The sequence below is a fragment of the Opisthocomus hoazin genome, chromosome Z (assembly GCF_030867145.1).
Source record: "Opisthocomus hoazin isolate bOpiHoa1 chromosome Z, bOpiHoa1.hap1, whole genome shotgun sequence".
In the NCBI taxonomy this organism is placed as follows: domain Eukaryota; kingdom Metazoa; phylum Chordata; class Aves; order Opisthocomiformes; family Opisthocomidae; genus Opisthocomus; species Opisthocomus hoazin.
In genome coordinates, this window is record NC_134454.1 from 77,741,984 (window position 1) to 77,763,964 (window position 21,981).

Here is a 21,981-nt window from a genome sequence, read left to right on the forward strand (position 1 = left end):
TTCCTTTGTGTTCCTGCAGTTGAGAAAACAACCCACTGAATTAGTCATTTTGATTAATTTAGAGATTCCCTTTAGTTAATCAATTCCATAGGGAAGAAAAGTTTTTTGTGTGTCAGTTGCCATTGCTTTTTTTTCTGTTTGTTTTTTTTTTAGGTGAACATGTTTGTGGAAGGATTCCATGATGCTATTCTTCTTTATGCTCTAGCTTTACAGGAAGTCCTGAAGTTTGGTTTCAGTAAGAAAGATGGGGAAAAAATTGTTCAGCAAACACGGAACAGAACATATGAAGGTAAGAGTCAATATGGAATTCCCGCTTTCACAGTCAAAAAAAATGAGGTGTTCTTTGTGTGTGGAACAAGGACCCATGCCTATTCCACTCTTAAATGAGAAGAAAATAACCATATGAAACCATATACATATCTGAGGCTGGCTGGCATACCTCACCAGTGTGACTATTTTTTACACCAACGCTTGAGGTCTTGTTCAGCTCAGAAAACTCCTAACAATTTAATGACCCTCACTGATGCTGTAAAGAAATACCAATAATTTTATCAGGTTCCGTCTCTGTTTTTGAAAAGATTACAGCTGCTCGCTTTACTCATGTGCATCTGTTAGCCCTGAGATTGCCTCATTTTTTCCATTTGACTTTTTTATCGTAAAAGCTTGGGAATGGATAGAAGCAAACAGGTGCCAGGTTTTTCTTTGTTCCTTGATGGGGCTCCTTCAGGCCTTGGAAGAATTTCCCCCCAGCCTCCTTTCAGGAGCCATGCGTGTTCTCTCAGAGGCACCAGCTGAACGGCTCTGTGCCTTGCCTAATCCTGTAGGTTGCAGTTCCCAGTGCAACTGGCACTTGTGTGTCACCCTGCTGATGCAAAGTCATGCGAGTGTTTATGCCAGATAGGGATCTTAAGAAAGAAACTGAGGATTATTGGATTAGTCTGTCATCTCTTAGAATATTCCCATCCATCTCTTAAAATACTCCCAATCTTTTGGTGTAGGATTGGCAAAATTACCTATGGAAATGCCTAAGAGAAGGAAGCATTTCCTCTAGATAAGAAGCAAATGATTAATTTGGATGTGTACGAAGAACCTCAGTGGCTGGGTTCTCTGCTCTAGGAGCATGCTGGACAAAGCAGAGGGAGGCAAGAGGGGCAGCAGCTCCACACTTCTTTTCTGTTCTCAAATTGTGGCCTGAACACAAGGCAAAAGGGTGCACAGGGCATCCTAAGGCAACACAGGGATTGCTCTAAGTTGTGCTGGTTGTAGTCATCCTGTAAAGAACCCTGCATGAGCTGGAGATTGTGCTTTCTGTCCCACTACCTCTCTTCACATCTGTGGCTTCCCAAAACACACTGTTTTAGCAGAGGGAATCTGGTGTCTTAAGGATTTGCCTCACTGGTTATCCTGTGTATGGACAGATGCCCCAGCACAGCCTGGCTGTGTTTTCTCTACACCTCTTTCTCTGCACCAGGAAGCTACCAGCTCGTCTGTCCTTGCAAGTCTGCTATAGTACTGTGTGCTCCATGTAGATTACATGGTTGATTCTCACACCTTACTTGTAAAACCAGCCAGGCGGCAAAAATGTACTCTTTCCACACTTGTGAAAACCAGTTTGCAGTTGCTGGCAAACCTGTCACAGCTGTTCTGAATATGTTGAGCTGTGAGGGTGCAGCTGAAAAGGACAAAACGCCGTGTAAGTCATATGCCATCTCCTCCCTGTGGCAGTACTTTGCTGGACACAATTTACAAAGACAAAACTGATTTTGAAAGAGGCCTTTAACCTGATGTCTTGCAAGCCAGTCCTTTTAGGAAAATCATGTTCCTTTATTCTGCTTGTAAGCACCTCTCTGAAGCGGACGCAGCGTCACAGAGTATAGTCCATGCATGCACCCACCGGGCTCTGCTGGGGGCTGAAGCTCTGTAATTCACTTAAACCTTTGCAGGCCTCGATGATGAGAACTCAAATTTCATTAATGACGTTAATTTAACTGCTGACATCTAGATATCTAATTGCCACTCCAGCAGGGTATAGATGCTGTTTCCTGCAGTGTCCACAGTCTGCCAGCCACAACTGCATAGGCAACATCATGTGCTTAGGAAAGGCTGAGGCTGAGGTGATGAAAGGATTTCTTATTGCTTGGGTTGTTAGAGACACCCTGGTATGACTGCAGGGCACATTTTGTGGAGAATATTTTCTATTCATCAGCATTTCCTCTGAAAAAATAGTAAAATTTTCTGTGTGTAGGTATCAACCATAATAGAACCAAAAGAGAGTCCAGATATAATCCCTCCACCTTCATCCAGATGTTGTTCTTCATTAACGTTGTTTCAAAATTTCCCAAATGTGTTTCTTAAGGAAGAACATTGCAGGAAATGCCAACATTTCAAAGTCTTTGTTTTGATTCAGATGGAGAAGTTAAAAATGAGTCTGTCCCATTAAAAAACCTGTAGGAATTCTGAGTTTCAGCAGATTTTAGCACCTACTTCCAAAAACATTAATTTTGACTTGCTTAGGCCAGAAAGGTGTCTGTTCCAATTAATGCCTTCTGTCAGATCCAGAATCCAAATTGCCGTGTAGGCAAGGGTGTTGCTGCTTTTTGTAGTGGCCTCTTCCACTGCTTTCACAGCCACGTGGTCGTTATACCCATTCCGTTTTCCTGCAGTAATCAAATTGGCAATTGTTTGATTACTGTATTGTTATAATGAAACAGATGCGTGACAGTAATCTTTTGATGACCACCACAGTTTTGAAAATCATGGTAAGTTTAGACATTCCTGACATCAGAAAGCAACAGAGCCAAGATAAATGGAGGTGTGTTTATCTGTTACATGTTTACTATCATTAGGTATGTTGAGGGGAATTTATACTCTGGCTGAATATCTGACTGCTCCCTTCTGATGTTCAGTCACTGAGAACCTGCTTCTCTACAGCTTTATGCCTGGTCTAGTCATGTGGTTGGTGTAACATGGACGTACAGCCATGCCTGTTTGACTTGTACTAGTGTAAATGGCTACGTTTGGGGTCAGGCAGTCCAGGATCACCTTTGACAATATCTGGAGTGATAGAGCATTATCAGCGAAGTCTTACATTGTCTTCATCATAGTTAATTGGCATTGTTTGATGGATTTTACCATGCTGGCTTTCTGGATTAGATTTTTCTCATGTATTCCACAAACAGTCTCACACATTTGATATTTAAAAAGGACAAATGTTAAGAATTCAGGGATGCAGACACTGAGGTGAAATTACAGTTTCTTTTGGAATGCAAACAAAAATGCTGGGAAGCTGATGAGATTTCCTGTCATATCAGTGTGTAAAAATTTGTCCACTGTTTTCGTGTTTTCACTGGAAAGGCTCAGTATTTTGACTAATTAATAGTGCCATTCTTTAGGCATTGCAGGGCAGGTGTCCATTGATGCCAATGGAGACAGATACGGGGATTTCTCTGTGATTGGAATGACGGACCCAGAGGCAGGCACACAGGAGGTAAGGAAACAAACACCGTTGCAGTTGGCCTCTGATGAATTAGCCAGTGTAATGTAATGTGGTATCATCTGTTGACTTGAGAGGCATCTGCTTCTTTAGTATACACATTAAAATGGCATTGCTTAATCTTATCAGCGTGGAGACCAAATGCTTTCTGTAAAATAATTACCCTGAAGTAGTGATCCCAAGTTTTTTTTAAACTTTCTTAACTTCTTTAACAATACATTTTTCTTCACATGATGCTAGAATCTTTAAAATTTGAAAGGTGAAATCTCACAATCTAGCTAAGCACTGATAAATTTTAAGTGTGAGAAATGATTGTTTAAAATGAGCAGGGCCTTTTATTCAGTGGTAACAAGAAAGATTAATCTTATAGCAACAGGGATGTGTGTTACTTTGATCTATAAACACAGTGAGTACAGGTGTTTAAACCTTACACTGTGGTCACCCACAGGCAGGAGTGCAGACATTGCCTCACCTGGCTTATCTGGCAGTAAGACCTGAGTGCCTGGCTTTCACTGTTTAAGAGACATTTTAATCAGACGGCTCCATATACACCACTTCGGTTATTCCACTGGACGCAGCAGGAGTGGAAGCAGCCAGACTGTGAAAAACAGTCTATGGGAAACAGCACCAGGTGCACATAGAGAATAGCACGACTGGACTGAGTTTATTAGTTCATACATTGCCCTAACTCCAGTTGCAGTGTAAAGGTTCTCTTAGTTGTGAAGTCAGCATCAACCTAAGCTTTGCTGACCTCTGCTATTTAATCAAGCTCAAACGTAAAGCGCCATGAAGTGTGAGCTGGACATTTCCACGTGCGGATTTGAATCCGGTGAGCTTATATTGTTCTTGTTAGCGCTGCAGCAGAGACAAAACTCAAGGTTTTTTAAAAGCATGAGGATGTCTAGTGTGTTTTGGTGTGTGAAAGTAACTGAAAAACTGCAGCAGTAAACTAAAGACACTCCCAGGGGTAGGAGTAATTGTCATTAATTGAAGCTAGGAGTACAAACTGGTTGGGGTAACTTTGGTTTGAACAATTTGTATCTCTCCTGTTTGTTCAGTCCATTAGCTTTCTTCCTTGTTTATCAGTTTAATCCCCCTCCCTTAGCCTTCCTTCCATTGCTTGTTCACTTGCAGTTTATACTATCTTTTATTTCTTTGATTTCTGCTTTTAACATACTGCTCATTTTAATTTCCCTCTGCTTTGTTTGTGAGACGTGTAAATATAGATGCAATTGACATATTTCATAGAATCATAGGGTGGTTTGCATTGGAAGGGACCTTTAAAGGCCTTCTAGTCCAACCCCGCTGCAATGAGCAGGGACATCTTCAACTCAATCACGGTGCTCAGAGACCTTTCCAACCTGACCCTGAATCTTCCCAGGGATGGGGCAGCTACAACCCCTCTGGGTGACCTGTGCCAGTGTTTCACCACCCTCATCGTAAACAATTTCTCCTTGATATCCAGCCTAAATCTGCCCTCTTTTAGTTTAAAACCATTACCGCTCATCCTCTCGCTACAGGCCCTGCTAAAAAGCCTGTCCCCATCTTTTTCTTAGAAGCCCCTTTTGAGTACAGAAAGGCTGCAATCAGGTCTCCCTAGAGCCCTCTCTTCAGACAGAACAGCCCCAGCTCTCCCAGCCTTTTCTCACAGCAGAGGTGTTCCACCCCTTGGATTATTTTTGTGGCCTCCTTTGGACCTGCTCCAACAGGTCTGTGTCTTTCCTGTGCTGAGGGCTCCAGAGCTGGATACAGGACTCTGGGTGGGCTCTTACCAGAGCGGAGCAGTGGGGTAGAATCCTGTCCCTCGACCTGCTGGCCCAATTCTCTGGATGCAGCCCGGGATATGGTTGGCCTTCTGGGCTGCGAGCACGCCTTGCCAGCTCGTGTCCAGCTTTTCATCCACCAGTACCCCCAAGTCCTTCTCTGCAGGGCTGCTCTCAATCCCTTCATCCCCCAGCCTGTATTGATCCTGGGGGTTGCCCCAACCCAGGTGCAGGACCTTGCACTTGGCTTTGTTGAACCTCATGAGGTTCATAAGGGCCCAGTTCTGTAGCTTGTCCAGGTCCCTCTGGGTGGCATCCCATCCCTCAGGCATGGTGACCGCACCACTCAGCTTGGTGTCATCTGCAAACTTGCTGAGGGTGCACTCTATCCCACTGTCAATGTCATTGATGAAGATAGTTAACAGTACTGGACCCACTACGGACCCCTGAGGGACGCTACTTGTCACCGATGTCCATCTGGACATTGAGAAGTTGACCACTACTCTCTGGATGCAACCATCCAACCAATTCCTCATCCACCAAACAGTCCACCCATCAAATCCATAGCTCTCCAATTTGGAGAGAGAAGAATGTTGTGGGGGACCAGTCAGAGGCCTTGCAGAAGTCCAGATTACATCCGTAGCTCTCCTCTTGTCCACTGATCTAGTCACTCCATCACAGAAGACCACGAGGCTGGTCAGGCAGGATTTGCCCTTTGTGAAGCCATGCTGGTTGTCTCAAATCACCTCCCTGTCCCCCGTAGGAAGGCTTAGCATACCTTCTAGGGCGATCTGTTCCATGAGGTACGGAGGTGAGTCTGACAGGTCAGTAGTTCCCAGGGTCCTCCTTTCTACCCTTTTTAAAACTGGGTGCAATGTTTCCCTTCCTCCAGTCACCAGAGACTTCACCAGACTGCCATGACTTTTCAGAGATCATGGAGAGCAGCTTGGCAGCTACATCCGCCAGTTCCCTCAGGACTCTGGGATGCATCTCGTCAGGTCCTATAGTCTGTTCAGTTTCCTAAGGCAGTCACAAACCTCATCTTCTCTTACAGTGGGAGGGACTTTGGGAGCAAAGTCCCTGCCTTGAGGTCCATCCACTCAAGAGGTTTGGGAAGAGAGGTTGCCAGTGAAGACTGAGGCAGAAAAGTTGTTGAGTACCTCAGGCTTTTCCTCATCCATTGTTTGGCAGTCTTGCTCATCAAGAGGGGTATGTTTTTTTTTAACCTTCCTTTTCTGTCTGACATACCTGTAGAAGCCCTTCTTCTTATTCTTTGCATTGCTTGCCAAGCTCAGCTCCAGCTGTGCCTTGGCCCTCCTGATCCCATCCCCATACAACCAGGCACTGTCCCTGTACTCTTCCCAGGACACCTGTCCCTGCTTCCATTGCCTGCGCATTTCTTTCCTGCCATTTATTTTGACCAGCCGGTCTTGACTCAGCCATGCCAGTCTCTTGCCTTCTTTTCCTAGTTTCTTACACCTGGGGATCAAGAGCTCTTGCGCTCTATGGGAAGTGTTCTTACAGATCTGTCAGCTCTGTTCTGATCCCTTGTGCCTGAGGGCAGTTTCCCAAGGGGTCTTACTGACTGACTCCTTGAACAGCTGGAAGTTTGCTTCCCTAAATTTCAGTGTCCTGACTTGACTCTTCGCCTGACCCATGTCCCTAAGGACTGCGACCTCCACCAGTGTGTGGTGACTGCAGCCCGGGCTGCCTCCGATCTTAACATCATTGATTGGCTCCCTTGCATTGGTGACCATCAGGTCCAGCATCCCATCATTTCTGGTAGGGCTGTCTATTACCTGGCTTAAGAAGTTATCCACAATGTACTCCAGAAGTCTTCTGGATTGCCTACAGCTCGCCGTGCAACTTTTCCAGCAGATGTTGGGGTGGTTGAAGTCCCTCAGCCAGACGAGAGCCTGCGAGCACCATGCCTCCTGTAGCTGGAGGAAGAAGGCTTTGTCAGGAGGCTCCCCTGGATCAGGCGGCCTGGAGTAGGCACCAACCACAAGGTTGCCTTTGTTGCCTCTGTCTCTGATTTTTACCCATAAACTTTCAACCTGCTCTATTCTTCATACGCTTTTCCTGTGGTTGTTCTTCAGAGACAGCTCTTCACGCTAAATCCATGCCCTCCATTGATGTAAAGGGCAACACCTCGATCCCTCCTTCCTCACCTGTCCCTGCTGAACAGCCCCTAGCCATCGGTAGCCGCAGTCTAGTCATGGAATTTGTACCACCAAGTTTCAGTATCACATATTTTACATGTGATTACTTATTACTTGTGTCTGCTACATTCATTTCCACCCTCATGCCTCACTCTGAAAACATTGTTTCTTTGGTGCCTTGTTTTATTCATTCTGCCAGTTTTTTTCTATGTCAGTATGAGAATGTTTTTCAGCTGAACTGAGCCAGATGAATGGGTGTTTGGGCAGAGCTGTTTTCCCACGTCCGTTCACAGAGCTTAAACCTAGAAGAAAACACCGGATTACCTAGTATGACCTGTGCTGTATTACAGGCAGGCGAGTTTCTTAACCTTGTGTGGACCACTGTATTTTACATGTGACTAAAGCTCACACTGTAACAGGCATTCATTTGTTTTTCATTTGGAAACACTGAAGAACAAGAACTGCCTCGCTTGCTCTCTCGATGTTTGTTCCACTGTTTAACCACTCTTGCTCTTCAAAAATCTGTATCCTACTTCTGATCTGAATCTGTTTGGTCACTGCTTGTTGTAGCTGTTTGTTGTTCTTAAGCCTTTCTGCATGCTTTCATATTTAGTAAGCCCTGATCGTAGAGGACTCTCCCAGTACTGTTTGATGAATTAACCTCTTAATGAATAGTCTGCTCCCTGCAAATGATCTCTGAGTTTTTTCCCTCTACTTTTTCCAGTTTACTGAATTTACCTTTATTTTTGAACAATGTTAAAAAAGTATTTCTTCTAAGGATTTATGTCCCAGTTGCTGCGAGAGGAATTAGCTCCTTTATGTAGTGTGAAATCTACCTTTGTGTATCTAATCAGGGCAAATATTTATCTTTTAACTGTTTCCCTTCAAAATTAAATTTAGGTGAAAGATTTGAACAGGCTATCAGTGGCTTAAATTCTAAACCCAGTTTATTAGTATATGTTTTTTATCCATGGTAGGACAAATATGTCCTTCAAAGTGCTTCTGACATTGCTTCTGACTACTTTAGTGTCATGATATTTGGCCTTTGTTACTGCATGTAGATTTTTTTTTGAACTATTTTCAGATGATTGATGTACTACTGTTAGCACAATTTAGTCCTGCAACTTTGCAGTAGATCCAGCTTATGTTACCTTGAATAAAGCCTGGATTTACTCTTGAGGACAGGACTGAAATTCCAAAGTATCTTTATGAATTGGTCTGAAATAATAGTCCATGATACCAGAATAGTAAGCATGAAAGATCCTTTCTGTATAAATTACCAGCTGCAGAAATACAGGGTGGAGAATGACAGACTCTGGCTTAGTTCTTCAGAAGATCTGAAAAGTCCATCCTGGAGTGTGTAGTCGGGAGCCTCAGCACAGAACATACTTGAAATGACACTTTCACTTAGCTGGGTGACAGTCGTGAGTACTCAGTTATGGAGCAATTGAAGAAAGCCCAGGGAGAACAGGAAGAATATTCAGAGGGTTAAAAAAGTTGCATCAACTGGGTTTATATAGAACAGAAGCCTGAGGGCAGACCGGATAAGAGCCTGTGAATAAGTAAAGGGTGTTTCAGAAAGGAAGAGTCTCTGTGTCCACTGGCAGTTGAATAAGTAGTGATGGATAATTGCAACAAGGGAGATATAGGTTACATGTTAGGAAAAACCACTGAGAGTAGTGATAGCTAAGTTTCAGAATAGTTGCCTACAGAATTGTTAAGTCTTTGGAGGCTTTTAAGAACAAGTTAGATAAACATCTGTCAGGAATGCTTTTGTTCAGCTGATCCTGCCCGGGGGCAGGGCACGCACTGCGTAACGTCCCACAGACCCCTTCAGCCCGGTTCTCTGTGGTTCAGCATCCTGCCACAGGAGTCCAAGTGAGTGATGCCGCTCTCCTGTTTGGTTTACATCCCTAAGTTGATAGGAAAATTTTTTCATTCCGTTATTTTTGCATAGGTGATCGGAGACTACTACGGAAAGCAGGGGCGTTTTGAAATTCGATCAAATGTGAAATACCCTTGGAATCACGGCAGGCTGCGACTAGATGAAAGCCGAGTTTCAGAGCACACAAACAATACACCGTGTAAATCATGTAAGTTCAGCGACTTAATACTTCTGCCCAGGCTGTCAGAGAGAGGAGTCGGTGTGGTGATGCAATGCAACAGGCCATATTAAATTGCTTAGCACATTTGTCCAGCTGAGACATTGTCTCTCTGCTGACTCTTTGGGAAGTTGAGGTCTGGCAGCTGTGGGTAGTAAGTGGTCTGAATCACTTCCCTGAACTTAAACATGACAGTAATCGTGATGCACAGCCCAGGGCCCTGGAGGCTTTAGGTAGGACTTTGCAGGGGCTAAAAGGTAAAATCTCTTTTAGCCAGAGAAGTGGCTAAGCTTACAACTGAAACTCAGATAGAGAATAGTCATACTGATAATTAGCAGCTGGGGAGGCCAGTGCAGATGGGAACAGTGTTCTTCCAGTGCAGAACGATTTTCAGTGCTATGAGAAGATGCTACAAGGGGCCTGGTAGGCTCAGAAGAAGTGAAGTCAGTGGAATGGGGCAACACCTGTGAATCCAGAAGGCTGAGACTACCTTCCTCAGAGAAGGTGTCTTTACTTTCCAGCATACTGACTATGTGGACCAGGTTGTAGTGAGCAAGATGTTGGAAGGAGATGGGGGAAGGAAGGTACAAGTGCCTCAGTAGCAAAGGGTGCTCTTGGCATTTCACAGGAAACAAACTTCTAGCCCTGCAGTGAAAAGGTATTTGCAGCCTGAATTCTTTAGTCTCTGAAAAACCTGTGTGTACACACGTGCTGTAGACAATGTTTCCAGGCCATGCCCTCTTACTCTCAGAATGGTGTAGCTATGCACCTTCTTCCTTCCACACATCCTAATGCGCAGACAAAATCCCCTCAAAGGGTCAAGGGTAAATGAACAGGAGGGAGCAGTTTAATTTGCTTAGTATTTCGGTGTTTCTTTGCACAAACCCAGGTAGGCATGAAAAAGGGAGTAGGCTGAACACACATGAAAGTGCCATTGTTCTTCAGCTGCCCTGCGTTTTTCAGAGTGACAGTCCCTACTTGGGCTTCCCTGCAGCCACTGTGTCCCTGCTCTGCCTCTGTTGAGATCTAGAGCAAGGCGAAACACATATGGCCTTAGCTTGAAACAGTGTAGGTTCAGAATAAAATTTTAAAAAAGAGCAGCTGTTGGATAATAATAATACAGTCATTTTAGTAAACCTGGGTGGTAGAGGGGTATGGTGCTAAACGAAGTGTAATGAGTTTGTTTCTGTTATAATGGCTAAGGGCTTATTCACTGCTGATTCCTATTATGTGCGTCATTGTAATCCTAGTCTGTGTTATGATTCAGACGAAGCTGTCCAGACCAGTTTCTTAACAACATTCCTGTGTATGACATCTCTAGAATTGTGTGTTCGTCTGACACTGATCTCGGGCTTGCTTAACCCCAAGGAAAGCAAGGACAAAAAATAAGCGTGCAGAAGCTAGGAACCAAGGAAGAGGTTCCCATGGAGCCCTGAGCTGTGAAAGGCTTTAGTTATTATCTGATGTTGGTCACTCATTTCCTAGTTGTGTGTATTTTCCAATATGTGAATGCAAATATTTCTCAATAGGAACCCTGACTGTTTATTTTTCCCCTTTTCAAGCAGGTGGTCTAGGAGAATCAGCAGTTACAGGAATAGTTGTGGGCGCCTTGCTCGGAGCAGGATTGCTAATGGCTTTTTACTTTTTCAGGTTAGTTCAATTCATTGAAATTTCTGTAAACTCTTTATAGTCATCGTCCAAAAGTCTCAGCTCCTGACAGCACATCCTTCATGGGAGACAGATAGGCACCATAATCATCTGTGGTAACATTCACACCAAAGACAGTGAATGCACTTTGATATCCTTTTGTGTATATCCAAACAATTTTATTGACTCAGGGCCTCGTCCTGTAACCACTTACATCTCTGAGTAACTTTAGTCATGGAAGTAATTCCAGTGAGTCCAGTTGTTTACAGTTGCGTCAGTAAAGTGCCCTGGCATTGAAAGTCCTCTTTGTTTGGTACTAATTGCCAGCACAATTGTGCAGGCTGTAAGCGTGCAGGAGATCTCTATCACTTGCCTGATACCATGCTTAGTTTTTGAGTGTCGAGTGGAATTGTACTGGAAGCTAGAAAGAAATCTCTGTTTTGATACGAGAGCATTTGGATTTCAAATCTGTGCATTTAACTTAATAAGCTGAGGTCAGAGTGCAGTGTGATCAGAGTTTTATTCCTGTTTAAGTAAAATAGTTCTTACTTTGCTAGTCAGCAAATCTAAAGTCTTGAGAGTTGATCCTACACTGACAGAATACATTAGTTATACACGTGCAGCACCCTATAGATAACTACAATTTATCCTCTTATGCTGTGAAAGAGAAAAAACAGGACAATAGAATTAGCCTCTCCCTATAAGAATCAAATAATTCTAGCCAATAAAAATATCTGTTTATAAAAAAATATTAACAAAATGAAACAAGCAAAATCTGCTTCAACTCAGCAGCACACGTCCAAGGTTTCAAATGATCCCAGAACCAGGATTATTCGTCATGTATTTACAACTGAAATCCTATGGGGTGATTATGTTCTTGCATGTGTTTAGTGCTTATATAGTGTGTTGTCTGGGTTTGAGACAAGGTAAGTTAGCTGAGACTGATTAAAGACTGTCTTTAGAACAAACAGAAAATTCAGATTTGTCTTTATATTATATGTCATCAGAGGTTGTTGCATCTTTTATAGATTCTCAATCTGAGATTATAATTTTTAGGTGTGTTTTTTAGCATTGCTGATATTGGAAGGGGATTGGTATGTGAGAAATGAGGCAAAAGACATGTCCTGAGCTAATATAAAACTATACAAAGCATGCTTGTAGGAACAGGACTTAAAATCTTAGCCATCTGACATGAAGATTTGAATTGGAAAGATTTGAGCAAAGGTGAGTGTCTGTAAAAGTAGATGTACACACCTGAGCTCAACACCCAGTCTTTGTATTTATGGTCAGAGAGGAGAAAGTAGCATTTTTTTGGGTCTAGTTCATGTCATCCTCTTGTAAAAGCTAAACTAGGTCAGAAGAATGCCTCTTCGAAATGGCTGTTTCTCTCCATTGACCAAAGGAAGCCGTGGGTGCTCTGTCAGATAGGTCTGCACATCGAGACATCTAAAGATACAGGAGTGAATTTCACCCTTGAGATCTGATTGCACCCAGTCAAAGCAAGAGTAGGTCAGCTTCTTAATTCCACCATTAGAATGAACGTATGAAATGTAATATGTCAGGATGCATGGGTCAGATTTTCAGAAAATGCAGGTCTAGGAGTTGTGTGCCTGGAAGTAATTAGTACCTGTAGCTTCTGTACCTTTCAAACTGTGTATGTACCTTCTGATTACATCTCATTTGGATCTGTAATTACCACAAATGAGCATGCAAATCAGTTTTGAGTGTGCATGCAAACCGTTAAAAAATCTGGGTAGTAGTTCTAATGTGTAGCTTTGAAAGGATTTAAAGTTTGAGAAAAGAAACTGCATGTCTAAAATGTGGACGTGTCCTTGTGTGTGAGCTGCTGCTGTGCATGCTCTGACCTGTGGAAGGATCTGACTTGAAAATACATAAATGAAATAAAGAACATAGGTTTTTCAAGTTATTTTGGAGCCTATTGGTACAGACACAAATGTCTAGGGAATCTTTTCAGAAGTTGTAGGTTTCCACTTTCTGTTGAGCGATGATACCCAAACTAAAACCTTGAAGTTCTGAAAATCACTCTTCCGCTGCTACATATCTACCAGTGACTCCTGCTCCATGTGCAAGTGGAGCAGAGCTTTCCTTGGCATAAAAGCTTTTTGTCATGCATCTGCACAAGCAGTACTGTATGCACATGGGGCTGGACTAATGGCCTTCTGAAAAATCGGTGCTGAAACTCAGTAGAAGCATAAATGCATAAAATATAAATGTGAATCTTCTTATGATTTTGGGGGGAGATTTGGGTACTAGAGGGCAAACTGAAAGGCAGTCAAGGGCTTGTTTGACGTATAAGGTAATATAACAAAATTCTTCAGAAGGCCCTAGAGGAAGACACACAGGAAAAACTGTGTCTGATACATGAGTGATTGTATTTTCTTATATATCCTCTACATCCCTCGTCTTAATTCATCATACTGCTTCCTCTGACATTACAAACATAGTAGCTTTCTCGGAGGGAGATGGGAGGATTAGTTAATACATAGTTTCAGTGAGAAACGCAACTGAATAAAGAGTCAGATGTATTGTTTGAACTCTAAACAAAGTGCACACACACACCCCCCCCTATACTAGCAGGAAGTTTGGCTTTGATCAGTATAAAACAGTGATGTGACACAGTTCACATGACACTTCACAAAAACTTCCTAATCACTTAGATCAGAAATTTTCAAAGAAGCAAACGTCTGTGTCTTGGTGCTTTGAGACTGCCGTGTAGAAATTAACAGGCATTCTTGGGCCTGGGTAAAATGTTTCAAGGCAAACTGCTTTAATCTTTGACCAGGGTTTCACAGTCTGCCACATTTCATTTTTCAACTGGCACCCAGCTGTCCCCTACAGGCATTCTTTATGAGGGAAGTCCTGTTATTCTATAGCTGGAGAAGGATTGCTCACTCTGTTCCTCTCCTTTCATGCAGAAAGAAATACAGAATAACTATTGAGAGACGAACTCGGCAGGAAGACTGTAACATGGGGAAGCATCGGCAGTTACGTGAAGACTCCATTAGATCTCATTTTTCTGCCGCATAAAGAAGAAGAAGAAAAAGAATCCCATTCTTTCTGGCAAAAAAAAAAAGAATTAGGGAAAAGGACACAACCAAAGACATCAGTGTAAAAAGAAGAGGCTCTTGAAGAACTCACTCTTTTAAGCAGTAATTTTGTCTTAATTTCTTTCAGAAGCTCAGGAATGATTTACTAATCGCATTATGCCACATGGCCTTTCATCTCATGAAAAAAAAATGATGCAGTTTGATGTTATAGGATGTACTTCATATGTAAAGACAGTATTTCTTAAAACATATATTAAGGGCAGCAGATCTGGGTTTAGTAGATGGGGAAATGCCTCATTCTGTTTGCTTTTTTTTTTTTTGGCTCCTACCACTGCCTTCCTTAATTGCCTTTGACCTGTGGGTATCAAATACATTTTCACCGGCACAGGTGCTGGTTGCTGTCAAAAGCAAAAAAAGGGATTCATGTGAGGTATGATCTTGCATCGCTGAATCGTTGCCATTGATTACAGGGGATACAAGTTAAGCATATGGAGTTGAATTCTGGGAGAGAACTGGCACTTGGGTGTAATTAACTCAACTGAGAAAGTCAGGTAGTTGGAAACACACACAAACCATTCTTTCCTTGTTTGTGTAGTATCACAATCAAAAGCACTGATTCTCCCTCTCAGATGCTGGGAGTTAGGAAAAACTCGAGTGAAGGATGAGGAGTTTCACTGGTGTGAAACAGTGAGAGAGAAGACAGTCAGGCCTCCGGAGAGGACTGTCTGATTCCTTAGTCTTCAGTGTCTTTTGTCATGCTCTTTCCTCTCCACTGCCATGACTTTTCAGAGAGTCAAATACAGTCCTTGTAGAGCCTGCTCCTGTTCCCAGTGAAGTCAATGGCAAAATTCCATTGACTTCAGTGAGCACAGGACTGCATCCAAAATTGTAAATATAAAAGTGTGTGTATAGCTGAGGCAATTCAAAAGGGGATCTTTTTTGTGTAAAAATGACATTCCATGCTACCATTTTATTTTTAGGATATTTTTTATCTTGTATTTTTCTATTAAAGTATCTATTTTTGCTTTGGTAGGATTAAAAATTAAGGGAGAGGGTGTTTTGAACACATATTTTTTGTGATAGGAGTAACATGCAGGAGAAGTCAACAGCTGTAAATACGTTTTAGAACCAGTATTTAGAGGAGGAGAAGTGGCTTTATGGATAGTAACAGACTCTTTGCCCCATTTTCTTCTCCAGACGTGTGCAACATTCAAATAGTTATTTAAACAATATAAATGCAGTTATTGAATTGTCTATGTGATGATGGCCCTGATCCTGAAAACAGTGAACTTTTTACATGTTAAATAGTCCTATGCTAGTCAATAAGACTAACTGTTCATGTGTGTACAATTACACACGCAAGAAACTGCCTTCAGGAATCAGGGTGGTAAAACACTACCCTAGGGCTGACATTAATCCTGCTGCCATCAGTATCCCTGGGAATTTTGCCATAGACTACCAGGAGCAAAACTGAATCTGTGATGAATTAGCTACTGACAGGCTATTTTGTACTAGACAAAGGAGAGCTCTGTGCTTTCTAGTCAACAAATGGAAATGAACAGTATGTGTTACAAATATGGTGAAGAAGACCCAGAAAAATACTGTCTGGGAAAAAACAGCTACGAGTGTTGTTCTAGCGTGTGACATCTTTTGGTTTATCCTATTCAGATTTCCTAAGCAGAACTTTCTCGTCTTACCAGTCACAGTCAGACTTGAAAGTTAATCTCAAAACTGGCACTGAAGCCTGTGTTCTACGAAACTTCTAGGCCCTAGGAAGCCACAGCGCCAATTCAGAGAAACCATCTTGGGGTAGCTGGAAGTGAGTGAAGAGTGAAAGCTGCCTCTGTCTTCATTCTGCTGCCTCTTATTTGTTTATGGGGAAATACCCCATGGCCTATTTAGTTGGACTTTTTTTTTTTTCTTACATTTCACTTGTCTCTCAGCATAACCCCACCCTTGTGAAGTACTGTCCAGTGTCCCAGGCAGACAGAGGGCAGGGCTTGCTGCCTGTCAGGGCAGCTCCAGTATAGGTGGTGGCTGTAGACCAGTTAGATTTGGTGTCTTTAGGACTCACTGTAACAGCTGTTTATGTGGTAGATTTCTATCATCCTGTTTCGCAATCTGGGCCTCTATGACTTCTGCAGAGTGCTTAGCCAAAGTAACACTGTGGTCAATTAACAGTTTTCTGAAGTAGCCTTCTTATTTCATGGACATCAGAGAATGGCTTGAACAGCATTCATACTGCTGTGGAGTTGGGAAGGAAAAAAGACTTAGTGATTAGTTTCTTGAATTTTTTTCAAGCAGTTGAGTTTGTCTAGCCCCTGGGCATGCTTAACGTATGGGGTTTTTAAATAATTTCTAAGGGAGTTCTGATCTACTTCTTGTTTTGCAAATATACCTTTCAGTGTTTTTACTATCTTTTATGTATTTTACTACTTTGCCGCAGAAAAAGGGAAGGAAAATTTTTAAACATGTGGAGAAAAGAGGGCATGATTTGAAGCATAAATTTTTTTTGAAATTATGTTTGTTATGACTTGCCTTGCAGCATGAACTAGTACACAAACAGTCACTAGTTAGTTAAAGAGCAAGACAGTAGTGTAGATCTGCGTTTTTCCTGTGCTGTGCACAGTTAGGTCAGACCAGAAGATCTGAGCCAGGAGATATGGCTGGGACAACAAATTGTTAAGACAGCTATTTATTGCCTCATCTTACTATAACTAAACATATTGGAAAAAAAAAAAGTATTGTTAAATGTCACTTTTTAATTAAAGATATAACAACTATGATCACCAGTTTTATGTAGGGTTTTTAATCATGACCTCAAGAAGTGTTTGTATGAGATGTCTGTTGGTGGGATGCTGATGGCAGCCTAGCCACAACTTTACATCGCAGCACCTCCCAAGAAAGGTGAACGTTTCTTGCACATAGAACATTTCAGATCAATGGGATTTAATCTTTCTAAGTTGGTGCACACTTACCTGTGCGTTCTTCCCATGGAAGTGTAGAGATCATTTAAGACATTTCACATAGATTCCTGTATAGCATAAACTTGCTCTTCTTTGCTGCTTTTCACAGGCTTCTTGCTAATAGTTCCCAGGTCTTCTATTTGACCATAGATCAAAAACTGCCTTGAGTTTAGATTATTCAGCAGAGAGATTCTTTGCCAGCTGATGCACTTTTCCTTTCTAGTTCATCTGCATTAGCTCAGTGCCACAATATTTAGGCCTCAAACTCTGTGAGGCAACATCTAATCAAAATAGTAATAATTCATTCTCAAAAGAATTTTCAAAACCTGCATTTTTGGCTTCAACAAATTGCCTGTATTACAAACATACGTCTGTATTGCAGAGCAGCACAAGGAGGGCCTTGACTCAGCTCAGCACTTTAGAACACACTTAGAGGCTGAAGTTGAGCATATTTTAAGTGCTTTGCTCACTAGGGACCAAAGGCTATCATCCTGGCCATGGCTGAACCAAAGGAAATCTTGCCATGTGCTTGAATTGGAGAAAGGTTGGCGCCTTAGACCCTGTATTTATTGATAGATGTTGCAGTTGTGCCTGTTAAATTGAAATTGAACTAGTGGCTTCATGCTTTTTTTAAATTACCAAATATTTGTCATCTTAATAGCTGATTCCCATCAGAATCCTCTTCTTGAAGATTCTATGGACAAATTACCAGCCTTCTGCCCTCTTTTCTTCAACACGTAGACTTCCACTGCAAGTTGACAAAGATGAAGCAAAACTTTCAGTAGTACCTGTGACTTAGTATGCTGAAATCCACAACTTCAGAGTCAGATGCCTAAGTGCTTTGTCCTTGGCCATTGATAGTTCTGGAAGTTCTGGTTATGGATGGTTTGTGTGTCCTGAGTTGTCTGTGACTACTACCATCACCAGTGAATTACAAGTTCCTTCTGTGATGTGCTTCACTGAAGACCAAACCCAGCTGAGTTCGAAGAATATTCAGTTATTGCTGAAACTTCTGATTGCAAGATCATGGCCAGAATTCAGTTTACTAAAGACTAATATTCATTCACTTGCGAAAACAACTTTTATTAATCTATTTTCAGTTTGTTTTTGAGAAATGCGTTATTGCATCATTGAAAGTATGTTGTTGTTTTTTAATGGAGAATTATGAAGGTGTAGTTAATGCTTTGAAAGCATTTGTGCTAGACAAAAAAAGAATTTGCTCGCTGACAGCATGTTTTACTGGGAGGCTGATCTCTGATTCATTTTTTGGCATGGAGATGCGATCACACTTTCATTAAACTGATGAAAAAAAATGCTCATCAGTTCAGTGGAAGTAAACTCAAGCCCTCCGTGAAGTGTCTTCAGGCTTTAAACTCAGCATCTTGAAGCGGTTCGGAGCGAATTTCTCAGCTTTGCAGTAGAACAGGCTGCATCAGCCTTAGCTGACCTTGGCTCCAGCGTGATTTTCACCTCATGAATGCCATAATGCTCCTGGAAAGCCAAGAATAGACATCAAAGACAGGAAACTAATAGTCCTGGTCATAAATTTATTTGGCAATTCAGTCCACCTTTTCCGGAGCTCAAGACAGTTCCACATCCTTCACTACCCTGCTCTGTGTTTCAGAGTAGCCATGTAGCTGTTCTGTTTCTTTAAATAAAGCAGTTGAGGTTATTTTTCCTCATTTTCTCCCAAAGTAAGGTGAACACTTTTGAATTCCCTGTTTGTTTCATGCTCTTCCCTCTAGCTTTAGAATCACTTTTAAAAGAGATGGCCATTTTGCATCATTTAGTCAGAAATGCTCCCTCTTCACGGAGAGGTGGCTTTTATGCAGTTTCAGCCATTGTTCATTGCTGCCGTGCTGCTCAGCTGTCAGCACACCTCGTGTTGGCCCACCACCACACCAGCCATTATCTCAGATCTAGGCCCAGATTTGTCTGGTGTTGCCTGTCTTTTAACCAAGCAAAGTTGAAAAATCAGATTGACCAAAACCTTTCTGAAGTTTAATCTGGATTTTGCAGCTGACATCCTTTCCTTTTAAAAACACCCAAGGCTGGCACTGTAAACTGTGGTTGTAGAGGCAGTCCCTTGAAAGTTAAAATGATTGCTGTGTGCCACTGGGCTCACAGAAAATGCAGTAGTCCAAGCATAGAGAGGTGATGTCAGCCAGTCACTTTTTTTTTTTACCCTAATTGTTGTTGCTATAAAATGACATAAAATCTAATGACCACCTTCCCCAAAACAGGGCATACGGGAACAGAATTAAAAGTTTCTAGTGGTACACTACCTTTTCTTTTGTCAGGAACATGCCTTCGTAACTGGTCTCACAGTGATGAAGGGTCAAATTTCAGCCAAATGCGTGTTTTGTAGGAGGCAGTTTTAGCCCATTTTAGAAACTAGAAATACAAAAGTTACCTTTTGGAATATGTATTTAAGAGCACGCTGGAAAAAGTTTTGCCTTCAGATGGGTTGTTTGTCCCCTCTCCTTCCACCCGTTTCTCGCTTGCTGTCGAAAGCACAAAAAGATTTGTGTGTGTGTGAAACCGTTCAAGTGGAAGAATAGAAGTGTTTGCATTGTGCATATCCCTGCTTAGAGGCAGAAATTAATTCAGATGGCTTGGGGCTTGTATTTTTTTCCATTCGCAGATACCTTTTAATGTCTGAGCTCTGAGACTGATGGAAAATGATTGTTGAAATTAAAACAAATAGCTGTTTGTGAGAGACCTCAGACGTGGCTGTCTAAGGGGGTCAGCAAGCTGTGCGGCAGACTTTGATAGTGTCTTTTCTCTTCTAGAGAATCACGGGAAACCTAAGCACTGTGGTTTGACCCAGTGAAGCCTTAAGTCTGGCATAAATGCAGCTATCCATTTATCTCGCCCATAGAGGGAGAAAGGATAAAGGTTAATGTTGGTGTTTTTATGAGGTTACTGCTGGTTTTGATCAAGAAGGTAATGCTGCCACAGCTTTGAGGCTTTCTTGGGCTAGTACTTAATTATGTCCAGTATATCATTACATAGACTGTTTTATTATGCTATTACTTCTTCCAAAACTTACCTTTCAGAATGCCTCCTAACTGACATAAACCAAATTCACAGCATAAAAAACTAGCTTTCAAAAGGAGAGGCTTAGAGTTCATTTGAAATCTCTCACTAACCACTAAGTTAATACTCTGCATCAAAGGTAAAATATTAGAACACTGTTAAAGTTTGTGTGTTAAGCTATAGTACTTCAGAAATCTTATGTGGATTCATTAGGTGTTAAATCTTTGAAAGGTTAAAATCCACTCTGTGTGAACTGTTGCTTGGTGTTTCTGTCATGTAAATGTTTCTAAAGGACACTTGAGCAAGCAGAGAAAATGTACTGAAAGGGTATTTAAAAAAATAATCTTATTTTAATGGTTCCTTTGGTAATGTCAAGTGTATGCACAGGGAACACACAATTCTCATCCCCCCCTCCCCCAAGCTATGAACAGAGGTTTTGCTAATGTTACACTGAACTGTTAGCAGACATGGTGAGCACAGACAGCTATGTTGGTTCATACTTGGTGATAATCTGGACTTTTCTTTCTCTGTGAAGTATGCAGTGTGACAGAGGAACGAGCCACTACAGAAAAGCCAATACCACAGTTACTAATCAGTGGTCATTTATCTTGGTGCCATATGAAATGATAAATGTTTTCCTCCCATATTTAGTATCTCCCTGATGTAGCTTTGTGGCAGATGTTGTGATGACTTCTGCAGTGTAGGATGCAAGGGATGAAAAGACCTGTTGAGAATGCAAGGAAAATATCTGTGCATTTGAGTTAGAGAGAAGAGAGAAAATGCTCAGGGATTGATTATACTCCAGTGATGATACTATTGACTTCACGAAGGATGGGATCAAACTCTTTCTGCGGAGTACACTGTCCTTATTGTTCAATATCTACTTTCTCAGAGACTCAGCAGAAAGGTTATTCACCTTTTAAATCACACATAGGCCCCTTACCTGAATTTAAATGGGGTTTAAGTGCTGCGTAGGACCTGCTCAGGGTGTACTATGCCCTTAGTTTGAGTATTTAACTAGTAACAATGTTGTCTTTCTTGACTGTGCAGGTCTGAAAGTGCTGAGAAGACTTGGGTAGAGTGGCAGGATGAAGCCTGTGGGTTGAATTTGCTGTGTTTCTTGTGCATAGGGTGTAATTACCACAAAACTAAGAGGACTCAGGATAGACACTGTGGACGTTAACTTTGTTCCCTTTTCCAGTGATACTGTTCATTGTTAATGTAAAAATACTGGACAACAGAGAATCCTAGTACCAGTCTAGTAAGAAACAAATGGAAAGCTGCACAGTATATTGTACTGATGTAAGTAGAAGTATCTGCATATAATGTGATTTATTTATTGTTGTTTTTTGTAGAGGAGAGTGCGTATTCATGACTGTGGATATAACCTTTGTTTATTTGTTTTATGTATTTTATTTCTTTCATGACTTGGTCATTTAAAATATCTACATTCGTTGGTGTCCTTTGACTTTTTATTCTGTGCATTTTCTTTGACACATTTTAAAAATGCGAGAATATCACATAACCTAAATTGTAACAAAATATTTCCATTAAAGACATAGGAATATGTTACCACCTGTTTCTGTGGTATGTTTTGTCAGCTGTTTATTATAGAATCCTAGAATGGTTTGGGTTGGAAGGGACCTTAAAGATCACCTTGCTCCAGCCCCCATGCCGTGGGCAGGGACACCTTCCACCAGACCAGGTTGCTCAGAGCCCCATCCAACCTGGCCTTGAACAC

The 21,981-nt window shown here is 41.8% G+C and overlaps 1 protein-coding gene across 1 annotated transcript in view; it reads left to right on the forward strand.

Moving 5' to 3' along the window:
• NPR3 (natriuretic peptide receptor 3) overlaps positions 1-21,691 on the forward strand; it is a 50,255-nt gene extending 28,564 nt beyond the window's left edge. The window contains exons 4-8 of the mRNA XM_075447185.1: positions 154-289; positions 3,393-3,487; positions 9,376-9,511; positions 11,083-11,170; positions 14,104-21,691. Of these exons, the coding sequence (XP_075303300.1) occupies positions 154-289; positions 3,393-3,487; positions 9,376-9,511; positions 11,083-11,170; positions 14,104-14,215 (567 nt within the window). The 3' untranslated portion in view covers positions 14,216-21,691. The remainder of the gene's footprint in view (positions 1-153; positions 290-3,392; positions 3,488-9,375; positions 9,512-11,082; positions 11,171-14,103) is intronic.
• The last annotated feature ends 290 nt before the right edge of the window (positions 21,692-21,981 follow it).